This window comes from Lithobates pipiens, unplaced genomic scaffold, assembly GCF_037356315.1.
Source record: "Lithobates pipiens isolate NorthernLeopardFrog02 unplaced genomic scaffold, aLitPip1_a1.2 Scaffold_19, whole genome shotgun sequence".
NCBI classification, from domain to species: Eukaryota; Metazoa; Chordata; class Amphibia; order Anura; family Ranidae; genus Lithobates; species Lithobates pipiens.
In genome coordinates, this window is record NW_027507764.1 from 486,069,046 (window position 1) to 486,083,691 (window position 14,646).

General features: G+C 39.7%; 1 protein-coding gene across 3 annotated transcripts in view; it reads left to right on the top strand.

Annotated features, from left to right (window-relative positions):
- RALYL (RALY RNA binding protein like) overlaps positions 1 to 14,646 on the top strand; it is a 1,540,715-nt gene that overhangs the window by 926,513 nt on the left and 599,556 nt on the right. For all 3 annotated transcript variants that reach the window (XM_077492950.1, XM_077492948.1, XM_077492949.1), the window contains exon 4: positions 4,900 to 5,176. In XM_077492950.1, coding sequence (XP_077349076.1) covers positions 4,921 to 5,176 — 256 coding nt within the window. In that variant the 5' untranslated portion in view covers positions 4,900 to 4,920. The remainder of the gene's footprint in view (positions 1 to 4,899; positions 5,177 to 14,646) is intronic.

Here is a 14,646-nt window from a genome sequence, read left to right on the forward strand (position 1 = left end):
TGCCGGGCCTCCGCTTTCTTTTCCCAGCTCTTTTACTAGCGGTGGCCAGGTCTTCTGTCGCCGCCGCCTCTTCTTCCGCCTTCGGGGGTCTTGCCCCCCTCTTCGGTTCTTCTTGCCGGGCTTCTGCTTTCTTACTATAGCTCTTTTACTAGCGGTGGCCCGGTCTTCTGTCGTCGCCGCCGCCCCTTCTCTTCTCTTCTTCTTCTGTCGCTCTTTTTTTGTTTATAGCGCAAAGAATAAAAACCGCAGGGGTGATCAAATACCACCAAAAGAAAGCTCTATTTGTGGGAAATAAAGGATGTCAATTTTGTTTGGGAGCCACGTCGCACGACCGCGCAATTGTCAGTTAAAATGCCGCAGTGCCAAATCGCAAAAAGTGGTCTGGTCTTAAGCCAGCAAAATGGTCCAGTCTGAAAGTGGTTAAATACCACCAAAAGAAAGCTCTATTTGTGGGAAGAAATTATAAAAATTTAATTTGGGTACAGTGTTGTATGACCATGCAATTGTCATTCAAAGTGCGTCAGCGACGAAGGCTGAAAATTGGTCTGGGCAGGAGGGGAGTTTAAGTGCTCAGTAAGCAAGTGGTTAAGCTCTTGTCCTGTATGAAGATTGACCATAACTTTATGATTCCTTACTATACCACATTTCTGACTGGGTGGAACTCTCAGACCCCTTTCACACTGAGATGCTTTTCAGGCATTTTAGTGCTAGTAATAGCCTCTAAATAGCACTTGAAAACCACCTCCTATTCATTTCATTTCAGTGTGTCTTTTCACAGTGGGGCGGTGTGCTTTGGGGACATTAGGAAAAGTCCGGCAAGCAGCACTTTTGGGGCATTTAGGAGTGCTGTATATAGCGCTCCCATTAAAATGAATGTGCAGCACTTCCAATGCACTTGAAAAGAGCTTTGAAAAAAATGCTGCAAAATGGGCTTTTTAATCCCTTATTTGGGGTTAACAGTGCCCCGCTAGCTGCCAAAAGTGGAGCTCTAGCGCTGATTAAACAGCTAAAGCGCTAAAGCACCGCTTTAAAACGTGCAGCGCTTTAGCGCTAACATCCGGGGCTCACAGTGTGAAAGGGGTCTATTCATTTTTGTTCTAGGGCCCATTTAAGGGCTTACGTTATTTCTCAACTTTGAGAACATTTGTTTGTTAGTATATTACACTATACAGTAGTTATATATAGGACCTTATTTACCACCAATGCTGCTCTAGATACATATGCATTCTCCATCCCTTTTCTTACTAACCATAACAGTGAAAAAAAAATACAGGGCAAATTTTCAGAGCATGTAATGTGTATCATTCCAAAAGGATGAGATGATTGCAATAATATTGAATAATATTAGGCACTGAGTATACAATAGATCCTGTGTAATAGATTATTTTGCAATGTAGATCACCCTTTCTGATGCCACTTTAGCAATACACACGAAAGAGGACAATCTGGGGCTTTAAAGATCGACCCATGCAAAAGGAAAGACAAACATGTATCTACAATATCTTAAACATGTACCATACATTAATGTCAAAAATGAACAATTATTTTTATTTACACAATTATCAATTCCAAAAGTATAGTGACATACACGATATACTCGTAAAAGTGAAAAATCTCACATTTTTAACCATCCTGAATTTTCTCAGATGAATTTTAATACAGTACATGATCTTGTTTAGACATCTACAACGTCTGCTTTTTCATAACAATGTTATTAATGGTGAATTCATTTCCATACTTGTCACAAACAGGATGTATACTTGTAGGGTAATTTGCAAGATCAACATCTGTAAGTACACTTAAATGGTCAAAGAAACAGTACAACCTAAGTTATTAATTACATATACATAAGTAATAACCAAATACAGGTGCACAGACAGCACATGTACAGCAAAGTTATCATAACGATCTCAATGCTTTGTATGTGCCTTTTGGCACCTAGAAGGGATGCGGCGGCAGAACTAGACATGTGCAATTTGTTTTGGTCCAAATATTAATTCTGACACATTTTTCCTTATGCAACCAAATCTCTGAATGAAATAATAACAAATTTAGTTGAAATTTGTTTAATTTTGTTTTGTTTGTACGCTTTTAAGGAATTCCAAATTTTAGGAACGATTCTAATTCAGATCGGTCAAAAATGATCGACCGATTTGAATAGCTGGTTGTTAAGGAGAGGGCTGGGAAGCCGGCTGCCATGTTCATAAAACTGATGACTCATCCCTACTTACAGCTGAATGTTAAAAAATGATTGCCAGCAATTAAATATTTATTTAAAAAATGGCATACCCCCCCCAATGCACACCAGGCCCTTTGGGTCTGGTATGGATTTTAAGAGGAACCCCACACCAAAATGTAAACAAAAGCGTGGAGGGGGTCCCCACCAAAATCCATAGCAGACCCTTATCTGAGCATTTATTAAATTAATGGTCATTTATTGGTCTATGCGGCAGGGAACTCCCATCACCCACTTCTCTGCACTTCTTCCTTTTAAAACCCCATCCTATCCCACTATGGAATGACATCATTGCCGGTTCTGGAAATGGGTGGCTTCCCACCAAATGCACCATGCGCTCCATTGTGATGAAACCACATTACTTCTGGATTTTCCCAAGATCAAGGTCCCAGATGTGGTATCCACATTTCAACCTGAAGTGCATCTGGAACCTAATCTTTAAGAACATACCACAGCTGCATGGCAGGAAATCTGCCAGAGAGTCCATCCTGAATTCTGCTCCCACCTTAAATGAGTAAAAGTACACCTTTAAAGCATTTCTAAACCAAACATTTCATATTCCTCATATGTCCCTGCTGTACCATGTACTTGTGCTGCTGCCGCATTGCAGGTAAGGGAACCTGGCAGTGTAGCCTTACAGCTTCACGCCGGGAACCCTACTGTGCATATGCAAGGCTCCGGTCTTCTCTCCTACTGGCCCAGTGGCCGGAGAAGGAGGAGGGAGGAGGAGGGAGCCCAGCGGTGACATCAAGAGCTGTGGCTGTGGCTCCCGGAAGTGGGAACAGGATACTTGTCAAAGACAGGTATCCACTACTGCCTCCCCACTGAAAGATGCCAAATGTGGCATCTTTGTGGCACCCCCTCCCCACTGAAAGATGCCAAATGTGGCACCGGAGGGGGGAGGAGACAAATTAGTGGAACTCCACTTTAAGAATACACTAACATACTCATCCTGTGACATTTATCTAATTATCATATATAAATAAAATATATATTGTTAAAACAAATGGTTTAAAACAAATTTGCTCATTTAAGCGTGGAGGAATATTACCTTTCAGGTTGAAAATCTCTTTTTGTAAGATTCTATTGATACCCCCCCCCCCCCCCTAAAATTGGGTTGATTCTGTCAAGGACTGTAAATGATAGAACCACATGCCTATAACAATAGTGGAGGGCAAAGTGTCTAACATTTGGTGTATGAAGATTACCACCAGAAATGGCATATCTATGATTATGTATTTCCTTCCAGAAATTTCACTTTGTTTTGTAGCAGGCTCCTCAGTGGCACCTTAATATATAGACAATTCAAATTGCATAACAGTTTGTACAATGTTGTGGCATGTTTTTACCATTTGGCATTATTGTTTTTCCATATAAATGTACGTATAATGCACACAGTGGCCACATTTAAATGAGCCATGTGGCAGCCTACAACCATACCACTTTATAAAGATGCTGACTAATGATTTGAAACTAGATGTGTTCTTCTAACTTAGTTTTGCTGCTGAATTTATGCTTATGTGTTCAGAAATGACCAAAAATAATAAACAGAAACAAAATGTGACATTTTGATGTGCCAATGATAATATACTGCATATATATGTATCTATATATATATATATATATATATATATATATATATATATATATAGTTAGTTAGTTAGTTAGTAAGGTTGAATAAAGATATCAGTCCATCCTGAGTGAGTGTCTACAATTGTCCCTATCCCTGTACTTTGCACACTCACATTGGTCCCTACAATCCAAGGTCCCCATTCATATACTAGGGCCAATTTTTGGACAGAAGCCAATTAACCTACCAGCATGTCTTTGGAGTGTGGGAGGAAACCAGAGTGCTTGGAGGAAACCCATGCCGGCACAGGGAGAACATGCAAACTCCAGGCAGGTAGTGCTGTGGTTAGGTTTTGAACCAGTGACCCTTTTTACTGCTAGGTGAGAGTGCTACCCACTACACCACTGAGCCGCCCAAATATTTATATACTATATATTGTCTCCAGTTTTTAGCATACTAAATGTTTTTGCCAGACAAGCGCAATAATTTCTTCTTCACTTTTCAAAATTGTTAACGAAACCCTGTCAGGTCTCAAAATTTTTTGAGCTAACAGGTCCCAACAGAAGAAAACATACAGTATACGCACCTCGCCAATGGCTCATTCCCCTACCTCTTCTGGGTTCCAGTGCAGCAACCTCAGAAAGCCTCCTTGGCAGTTCTTACTTCCCAGATTATTGGTTGCCTGTGTCACCTGCTGGTTCCTTCATCCAAACCCTTACATCACTGCTGATTCCTGCAGTGCACAGTACTGAGAACGTAGAGCTGTAGATTGCGAAAGGAGAACAAGGGTTAGAAGAAGCACTTCATCTGATGGGTCCTGAAATTCCCAGTATGGTAACAATCTGAAAGTTGGATGGCCGGCACTAGTAACTAATCAGGCTCTACAGTAGTGCACATGTGCCGGCATAGCTGCATTGGAGGTTCTGGGCTTGGCTGACTGGAAACAGTATACGCTGAAGCTTTAGATGTGTTTTACCTGTGGACTGTTATTTACATGCAGTCCAGCTTCAAAATCCTTTGTATGTTTATAGGTTGTACAAAGTTCATGTTTGTGTGTACCATTGTAATTCATTTTTTTGCATTCACTTAATAGGGGAAGAAGTGACATACAATAATGACCGGCAAAACACAGACTAGCAACGTCACCAACAAGAATGATCCGAGGTCAATCAATTCCCGGGTCTTTATTGGCAACCTGAACACTGGTATTGTGAAAAAGAGTGACATTGAAGGTATATTTGCCAAATATGGGAAAATAGTTGGATGCTCGGTGCACAAAGGATATGCTTTTGTACAATATGTCAGTGAAAGACATGCAAGAGCTGCAGTGGCTGGAGAAAATGCACGAATTTTAGGGGGTCAACCGCTCGGTAAGTCCATTTTTAATTGATACCACCATGCTTAGTTTTTGCTTTTGTGTTTTATTTTATTACACCTTGATGCAAAATGGTTTAATAAAAGAAGCAATGGACCTACTGTATAATCTATTTACCAAGATAAAATTCTAATTTACACTGAGCAAAATTATAAACGCAACATTTTTGTGTTTGCCCCTATTTATCATGAGCTGAATGCAAAGATCATGTTTGGACGTGGCAGAGATGTTTTATATTTTCTTTGAATTTATTTTCATTTGTTGATGGACAGGAAGCGGTTCTTTAATTCTACATCTGTCACCTCTGTGCCCTTTCTTAACTTCCAACACAGCATCGGCTGTGTAACTTTTCTCAAATATTCTATAGAAACTTTAAAGGCATATTCATACATATGCACTGCAGTACTGCAAACCTTAGCATGTGTTATCACAATGCATGATAAAGCCCACAACTTTGTGCATTGGCACACAGTGTCATTCATTTACAATGGCACCCACATGCACAGCTGCAGATACCTTGAGAGAGAAGATCCAGGCCATGTTATTATCTCCTGTCAGTGTTACGAGGCTGGAGGCAAAATCTTTTAATTGTATAATAATTTGGGAGATGAAAGTTGACCCTGATTTGGGCAGTAAATATTAGCAAGAAGGCACTGAATGTTTTCTAAAAGCCCTTAGCCCTTTTCTAAAAAAAAAATCTCCCGTTTGTCCCCTATCATATCTAACAATGTGAAAGAGGTATTCTTTTGGAAACCACCTTTAGCCTTTTTGGTGTCTGGTGTCTGTCTGCTGAGTTTGCTGCCTTTTTTATTTTACAAATACAAATAGAGTTAGCTGCCTTTAGTATCATGTGCTTCTTAGGTAATTGTTTCAGAATTTTTGTAGGCTGTTGTGGTTGGACTGATGAAATTGTATACAGGTGTAAGAATCACATGTTTTCCTCCAGGCCTACCATGCTTTTTGTAAAATCCAGTCTTGACAGATTTTTAATTTACAATTCTGAATTTATATTGTAAAAAAATATAAATGTGAAACAAAAGAAAAAAATGTGCTAAGGCACCTAAACAACAATGTATTAAAGCAGCTGACACAATAACCCAATACATGGTATACATAAATCAAGAAGCATACATTGTAGCGCATAAAATATCATGTGTATGTAACATGCAAGTATTTCATATATTAAAGTGTGCTTATAACGAAAAACCCATATATCAATGTATAATTAAATTAAGTGAAAAATAAAGTTCCTTTAACCACTTGCTTACTGCACTTAAACCCCCCTCCTGTCCAGACCAATTTTCAGCTTTCAGCTCTGTCGAATTTTGAATGACAATTGTGGGGTTATACAACACTGTACCCAAATTAAATTTTTATATATTTTTTTCCACAAATAGAGCTTTCTTTGGTGGTATTTAATCACCTCCGTGGTTTTTATTTTTTGTTAAAAAAATGTATAAAAGCTGAATTAAAAAAAAAAAATCTTTTTTATATTTTATTATAAAATAAAACAGGTAATTTTTCTCCATTGATGTACTCTGATGAGGCGGCGCTGATGGGCACCAATAGGTGGCAGTGATGAGCACTGATGGGTAACAGTGATGGGCACTGATGGATGGCAATAATGGGCACTGATCGGTTACACTGCTAGGTGGCACTGATTGGCACCACTTGTGGGCATTGATAGGTGGCACTTGTGGGCATTGATAGGTGGCACTGGTGGGCACTGTGGGCACTGGCATGTGGAAATGGCAGCTGGCATTGGCAGGAGGTACTGGTGTGCAAAGATGAGGGATAATTGCCTCTTCCTCTTCGGGACCGATGTCCCTTGCAGAGGAGCCGGTGATTGGCTTTTTTTTCTCCTCACACTGTTAGTGTGAGGAGAAAAAAAAAGGATTACTGAGCTTTTGTTTACATCATGTGATCAGCTGATTAGCTGACAGCTGATCACATGGTAAGGGGCCAGGACCGGCCCCTTACTCGGATTGGTGATCACCCAAGTCTCCGTGACTCGGTGATCACAGCGCACAGGGAGCGTGCACAGGGGAGGCCACCATATGATGGCCTCCCAGAAATTCAGGTCAGCAATGTGGTCGTCATTCGGCTATAGCGCAGACGTCAAATGGTTAAAAAAAACAATAAGTTCACATGTGTATTTGTGAATTGAAAAAAATGTGTAGTTGTAGATCTCAACAAAAATCCCCAAGCATTTCAGCAGAAAGAACCCACCACAGAAAACCATTGCAGTTAATGAGTGGGGGCTTACCAGATTCTAGTGACCCTCACAAGGAGAGACCTCAAAGGGCCAAAGGGCAATCCACACACAGCCTTACAGCCTATATAGAATATGGTGAAGCTCAACACAGGCAAGGGTTATTAAAAGGAGACAAAGAACACCTAAAATATGTTATTAAATATCCCTGTACATTTAATTATACATTGATATATGGATTTTTCATTATAAACATACTTTAATATACTTGCATGTTACACTTGCATGTTATATACACATGATATTTTATTTGCTGCACTGTATGTCTCTTATAAAAAATATAAATGCTCTATTCATTTTACAAAAAATAATATTCATTATACAGTAGACCCCTAATTGCTGGTAAAAAAATGTGCTTATAGTGCTTTTGAGAGTAATAATGTAATCTAAAAATATACTACAAGTTTTTAATTTACTCAGAATGGACACATCAGTTTAGCATTACTTTCCCAAATAGAGCTTATGTATCAGTGAGGATGTATCTATTTCTTTAATCAACATTCATTTATCAGATCAACATTAGAAATATGTAAGTTTGATTTTTCTTTCTATTACTTTGGAAATATACATGCTGTTGTAACAACTCAAAGCTTGAGGAAATCTGTCCATTGGCTTATTTAACAATAAGTGCTTTAAATGACACGTACCAAAAACACTTATACTGGGTGGTTACACATGAAAGTGTTTGTAAACCCCAACAATGAATTTTACTTATTTACTCTCTTTTGGGATGCTGCATATACCATCGGAAGAGGGTTTTTTTAACCGTTGGATAAGTACAAAAAATACTTGTTGATTTTGCCAGAGATCTTGTTAGCTGATCATTTTTGGTGATCTCTAATGGTGGTTATGGAGATGAAGAGTGATCTGTTTTTTTTGGGTGTTTTTTTGCAATCCATTGGAAATTAAGTAGGCAGGGCTGACGCCACGTACTAAGGAATCAGATCTGCATTGTCATTTCAAAGAGAAATGTAGGTGACCTTATATTTCTGGCACATCAACAGTTATTTTTCTCTGCCCAGTATGTTGAAAGTGATAAAACATGAAGAAATGTGTATGAATTGCAGAGATGTGCTAAATGTTTTTTTTTTTTGCATGACATGAGCTTTAAAAAATGATTATGTACGCCATTTACCAAACAAATACAACAGTCTTCTTCAATAGCTGCATAGAAATAGGGTTTCTTTCTTTTCAGCTACCTAATAAGCTTGCTTTATGTGTTTTGTGATATGCTTAGTACTGTTTGGTGGTTCAGCTACATAAATGCAAGGACATACACAGCACGTCCTTGAGCTTGTTTAGTGTGGCTTATAGGCTGTTAATATGAAATGTATAAAGAATATTTGCCACCCACAAAAACTGTCTCCCTTTACCTCTGTTCTGTCCTTTGATAGCCTTTCTCTCAATGCAGAGCTGTATGTTCTGCAATGCTGCAGTCATTCTTGGCTGGGAGAAAAAAAAAATTGTCCTGGCAAACTACCTTTATTAATAAAGCACTGTGTTATTACAATTGAATTTTATAGATATTAATTTTATAGTTATATTGTAACTTCATTATAAATGATTCAGGTGTTTTTAAATGAAAGTGAATGTTGAAATACAATAGATTGGATATTTTACAGACCTTGGCATATCATTTCACTAATTTGGGCGAATTGTAAATGAGAGTCCTAGATTTAATTAAAAAAGGCTTTCAATCCAGTTTGAAATCAACACACACATGCTTGCACACAAACGTACACACACATATATTTAAAGGGTAACAGTCCTTTACTTCAAAGTAATAGTAAACCTCTGAAATGAAAAATGAACAAAGCATAACTTCCTTAAATGAGTGCTGCGAGTGCACGTGGGCTGTATTGTTGGGTATTAGTGTCAGGAAGCTAGTTGTTAGGTAATTTTGGACAGGGTATAATCCCCAATCCTCATTAAATTAGTATGTACGATGACCGGCGGGTGTGGAGATGCGACTCGGTCTACATCTTGCAGTATGTATGCGTTCTGTGGAAAGTGGGGTCCCCCAGGGTTCTGCGCTGGGACCAATCCTATTTCATTTGTTCATAAACGACCTGGAGGATGGGGTAAACTGTTCAATCTCTGTATTTGCGGATGATACTAACCTAAGCAGGGCAATCACTTCTCTGCAGGATGTGGAAACCTTGTAAGTAGAGCTGAACAAATTAATGAGGTTGGAAACTACATGGCAAATGAGGCTTAATGTGGAAAAATTGAAAACAATGCATTTGGGTGGCAAAAATATGACTGCACACTATACACTGGGGGGAGAACCACCGGGGGAATGAAGGATGGAACAGGACCTGGGGGTCCTAGTAGATGATAGACTCAGCAATGTCATGCAATGCCAAGCTGCTGCTAGCAAAGCAAACAGAATATTGGCATGCATTAAAAAGGGGATTGCATTAAAAAGGGGATTAACTTAAGAGATAAAGCGGTAACTCTCCCACTCTATGAGACTCTGGTCCGGCCTCACCTGGAGTATGCTGCCCAGTTCTGGGCACCAGTCCTTTAGGAAGGATGTACTGGAAATGGAGTGAGTACAGAGAAGGGCAACAAAGCTAATAAAGAGTCTGGAGAATATTAGTTATGAGGAAAGGTCGCGAGCACTGAACTTATTCTCTCTGGAGAAGATACGCTTGAGAGGGCATATGATTTCAATTTACAAATACCATACTGGTGACCCCACAATAGGAATAAAAAATTTCCGCGGAAGGTAGTTTAATAAGACACGTGGCCACTCATTAAAATTTGAAGAAAAAAGGTTTAACCTTAAACTGCGTAGAGGGTTCTTTACTGTAGTAGCTGCAAGGATGTGGAATTCCCTTCCACATGCGGTGACACATGCAGACACACATAGGTTGGACTTGATGGACTTTTTTCAACCTCACCTACTATGTAACTATATCCTTCTATAGTGTATACCTGCCTCAATACAAAGCAACTAGTTTGAATCTTGTCTGCTCTCTCCTTCCTCTGCTATCTGTCCAAGTAGAATGTGTATTCCACTCAGGTGAGTATTGAATAGCAATCCAGCATAGGTGCCCACCCCGGCTCGCCACCGCTTACATCAAAGGTAAAGAGAAACTTGCCGTACACCACCACGGAGCTATTGAAAAATGAATCATTTTATTGTCTTCATAACCAGAAAAGCAAGACAGGACAATTTGTTGAAATGTTTCACACTGAAATCTTGTGCCTCATTATAATGGTTATGATTAAGCAAAAAATTGTCCTGTCTTGCTTTTCTGGCTATGAAGACAAGAAAAAAAAAAATTGCAATGGCTCCATGGTGCTGTGCGGCTAGTTTCTCTTTACCTTTGTCTTCTAACTGCATGAGTCACTATTCCAACATAACGACCCCAAACACACCTCCAAGACGACCACTGCCTTGCTAAAGAAGCTGAGGATAAAGGTGATGGACTGGGCAATCATGTCTCAAGACCTAAACCCTATTGAGCATCTGTGGGGCATCCTCAAATGGAAGATGGAGGAGCGCAAGGTCTCTAACATCCACCAGCTCTGTGATGTCGTCATGGAGGAGTGGAAGAGGACTCCAGTGATAACCTATGAATTTCTGGTAAACTCCATCCCCAAGAGGGTTAAAGAGGAAATAAACCCTGATGGGTTTACTTCCTCTTTCATTCCCTGCAAAGGTAAAGCATAATGGGCTACTATGCATCGCATAGTAGTCCATTATGTGTCACTTACCTGACACAGGAGCCAGCGAAGTCACCGCTGTCCCCTGTAGTACGGCGCATCCATCTTCTCGGCGGGTCTCGCCGCTCCGCCGCTGTCATTCGGCGAAGCCGCGATGACGTCACTCCCGCGCATGCGCACGGGAGATGCCACTAGTGCCATATCGCCGTTGACCGCGGCGCACTCAGTACGCCTGCGCGCCGCTATCTACGGCGCATGCGCCATAGACAGCGGTGCCTGTCTTTTGCCAAATATCTCCTAAACCGTGTAGGTTTAGGAGATATTTCTTGGACCTACAGGTAAGCCTTAATCTAGGCTTACCTGTAGGTCAAAGTTGGTTGTAAGGGTTTACAACCACTTTAAGGCAGTGCTGGGAAATAATGGTGGCCACACAAAATATTGACACTTTGGGCCCAATTTGGACATATTCACTTAGGGGTGTACTCACTTTTGTCGCCAGCGGTTTAGACCTTATTGGCTGTGTGTTGAGTTATTTTGAGGTGACAGCCAATTTACACTGTTATACAAGCTGTACACTCACTACTTTGCATTGTAGCAAAGTGTCAATTCACCAGTGTTGTCACATGAAATTATCTAATAAAATATTTACAAAAATGTGAGGGGTGTACTCACTTTAGATACTGTATATATATATATATATATATATATATATATACTGGGTGCATATAACAAACATTTACACTGTCAGGGTGAAAATTGATGCGCTTCCTCTACTATGTATTTCCTGTATTGTCAGTGCCACCTAGTGGATATGATGCATTTTGTTCCCCAGAAATACGGTCCTGCACTGGGAACAAATGTCTATATTGCATTTCTCGTTTCTGAGGACTGGTTTAACTTTATCTCAATGAGGCCTTTCAGAGTATTGGTTTAGCAAATGATGGATATAGCCAGATCACACTGAACAGTAGGCATGACTTAAAGGGAGATAGCTAAAATGCCCATTTTGCCCATTTGCACTTTAAAAATAAATGAAGACCAATGAAGTGAATGCATAGTGCAGGCGCTTCAGCATTATGTAATACTCTTACGTTCCTTCCCAACATACAGTATAGTCAGTGCTAAACATTCAATGTTGAAGCTTAGAACTCAGCCTGGAGTACACAGATCACAGTGGGTCGCTCCCTCCTGTCCATTCCAAAAAGTCTTTGATTCTTTTCAATGAATGTGAGGCATTCTGTGATTGGAGGAGGAAAGAGTGCCACCTTCATCTGCAACTTCTTGTCATTCTGATTTCTATTGGGGTTTTTAACACATGGATTTGTAGATTTTCTTTTCTATCTTGGAAGTAAAAAAGGATAATCTTCCTGGACCTCTTTTGAGATATTGAGAGCTCAAGGAACCCGGTCATACTGACTTGTTTGGATGCCACAATAGTGACAGAACAGTACTAACATTCCTCTGGGACTTACATTAATGAACAGACTAAAGCATTGTACACATAATCGGATTTTCGGCAGGGAATTGCGTGATGACAGACGGCCTAAAATCCAACTGTTAGTACGCTCCATCAGACAATTGTTGTCCAAATTTCCGCCAAGAAATGTTGAATGGCAGGCTAGTAAATTTGCAGTGGATAATGGTCTGTTAGATTTTCGTATCATGTGTACACAAGTCCATCACACAAAAGCCCAAAGTACAAACAAGCATGATCGGAATCAGTGATCACCAAATATGACATTAGCAGAAGGTGCCCAAAGGGTGTCGCTCAGGAGCTGAAATTCCATGTAGTACGTCACTATGTTCAAGTTTGTTGGCCGACAATTGTGTACCGTTTGTATGCAAGACAACTTCCTGGCACACACCTTTTGGACAAAAGTCTGATGCTCTGTTTGCCAACAATCTGATCGTGTGTACGAGGCTTTAGACCCCATACACACTATTAGATTTTCTGCAGATTTTTGTCTTCAGATTTACCAAAACCATTCAATATGAGGTCAAACCTTAATGCCATGTACACACGACCTGTTTTTTCCATCCAGACAGTTTTTCCAACAGAGTTCCGATGGAGTTCCACTGAAAAAAACTTGCCTACACACGGTCACACCAAAGTCCGATCGTTTAGAACGTGGTGATGTACAACATGTACGATGGGACTAGAAAAAGGAAGTTCAATAGCCAGTAGCCAATAGCTGCCCTTGTGTTGTTTTTTGTCGGTGTGGCTAGGTTAATTTGCCTACATTGTCATTGCTACATTTGTATGGGGCTTTTATTGCTTTAAAAAATACCTTGATTTTTATTTTATTTTATAGGCCTCATTAAAATAGGTATTGGAACCCTTACTGCATACAGGAGGCTTTTGTTTTGGTGCATGCAGCTTATGAAAGTAGATGCAGCTGCATTCATGGCTGTGCACCTGCACCGCTACATCTGCATCCATACCTCCCAACATTTTGAGATGGGAATGAGGGACACCTACTAGCAAACGTATATAGGCATAGGACATGCCCCCCGTCACACTCCCTTAAAGGAGAATTAACCAAAAAAAGTTAAATTAAATCCACAAAGGCTTTTTTTTTTACCACTACTATTCCATTGGCTTTTAAAATTTACAAATGAAGCAATTTAGAAATTGGATGAAAGGTTCAGCACTGAAAAACACTCTTTGAAAGATAAAAAGTGCATTTTATATACAACTATATAGATCAGATCAAAATGAGGGACAAATAAGTAGGAAAGAGGGACAGAGGGACTTTGTTCCCAATCAGGGACAATCCCTAGAAATCAGGGACAGGGATATGTTTGCATCCACTTCCATAGGTTGCCTGCATGCAGTAGGGGTGCCAGCAACCATCTTAGAGGCCATAGGCTAAGAAAGAAACACAATTATTATATTTTAAATTGTTTTGTAGGTTATTTCTAAAATAGTTTCTATTATATAAAGACTAGAGCTGCGGGCATGTATAAGCAACATGAATGTATTTTAATGAGCCTAGTTTACACCATTGTGGTGATTCCATATGTGTTTACAAAAAAAGTATAGCATGCATTTTTTGTATATTCTGTAAAGCATGTAAAAGCACATAAATGCACTGTAAACACAAGTAAAAAAAAAAGCATATAAACACACATGAATGCATGGTAAACCCAAGTAAAATAAAAATGCCTAAAATGCATGTAGAACTGTGTACTGAACATAGGGATTGTGGTGTAAACAAGCTCACCCACTGTGCAGCCAAGGTGCATCCATGTTAATTATCTCAGCTTTGACTACTTGCACATATGTAGTTATGAACACTTTCATCTCATATATCATTTTAGTTTTAGTAAGATCCATCATCCATCACTTGAAACCAATGGTCACATTTGTGCAGATCTGTCAGGACACGTTAATCCAGTGCTTTGCTGACTGGCACAAATGACACTTTTTATTCCAATTCCAGAAGGCAGTGTGAACCTTTATAAAAAAAAGACTGAAAACTATCCTATGAAAATGGAGGTTTCTGGCTCATCTTGGC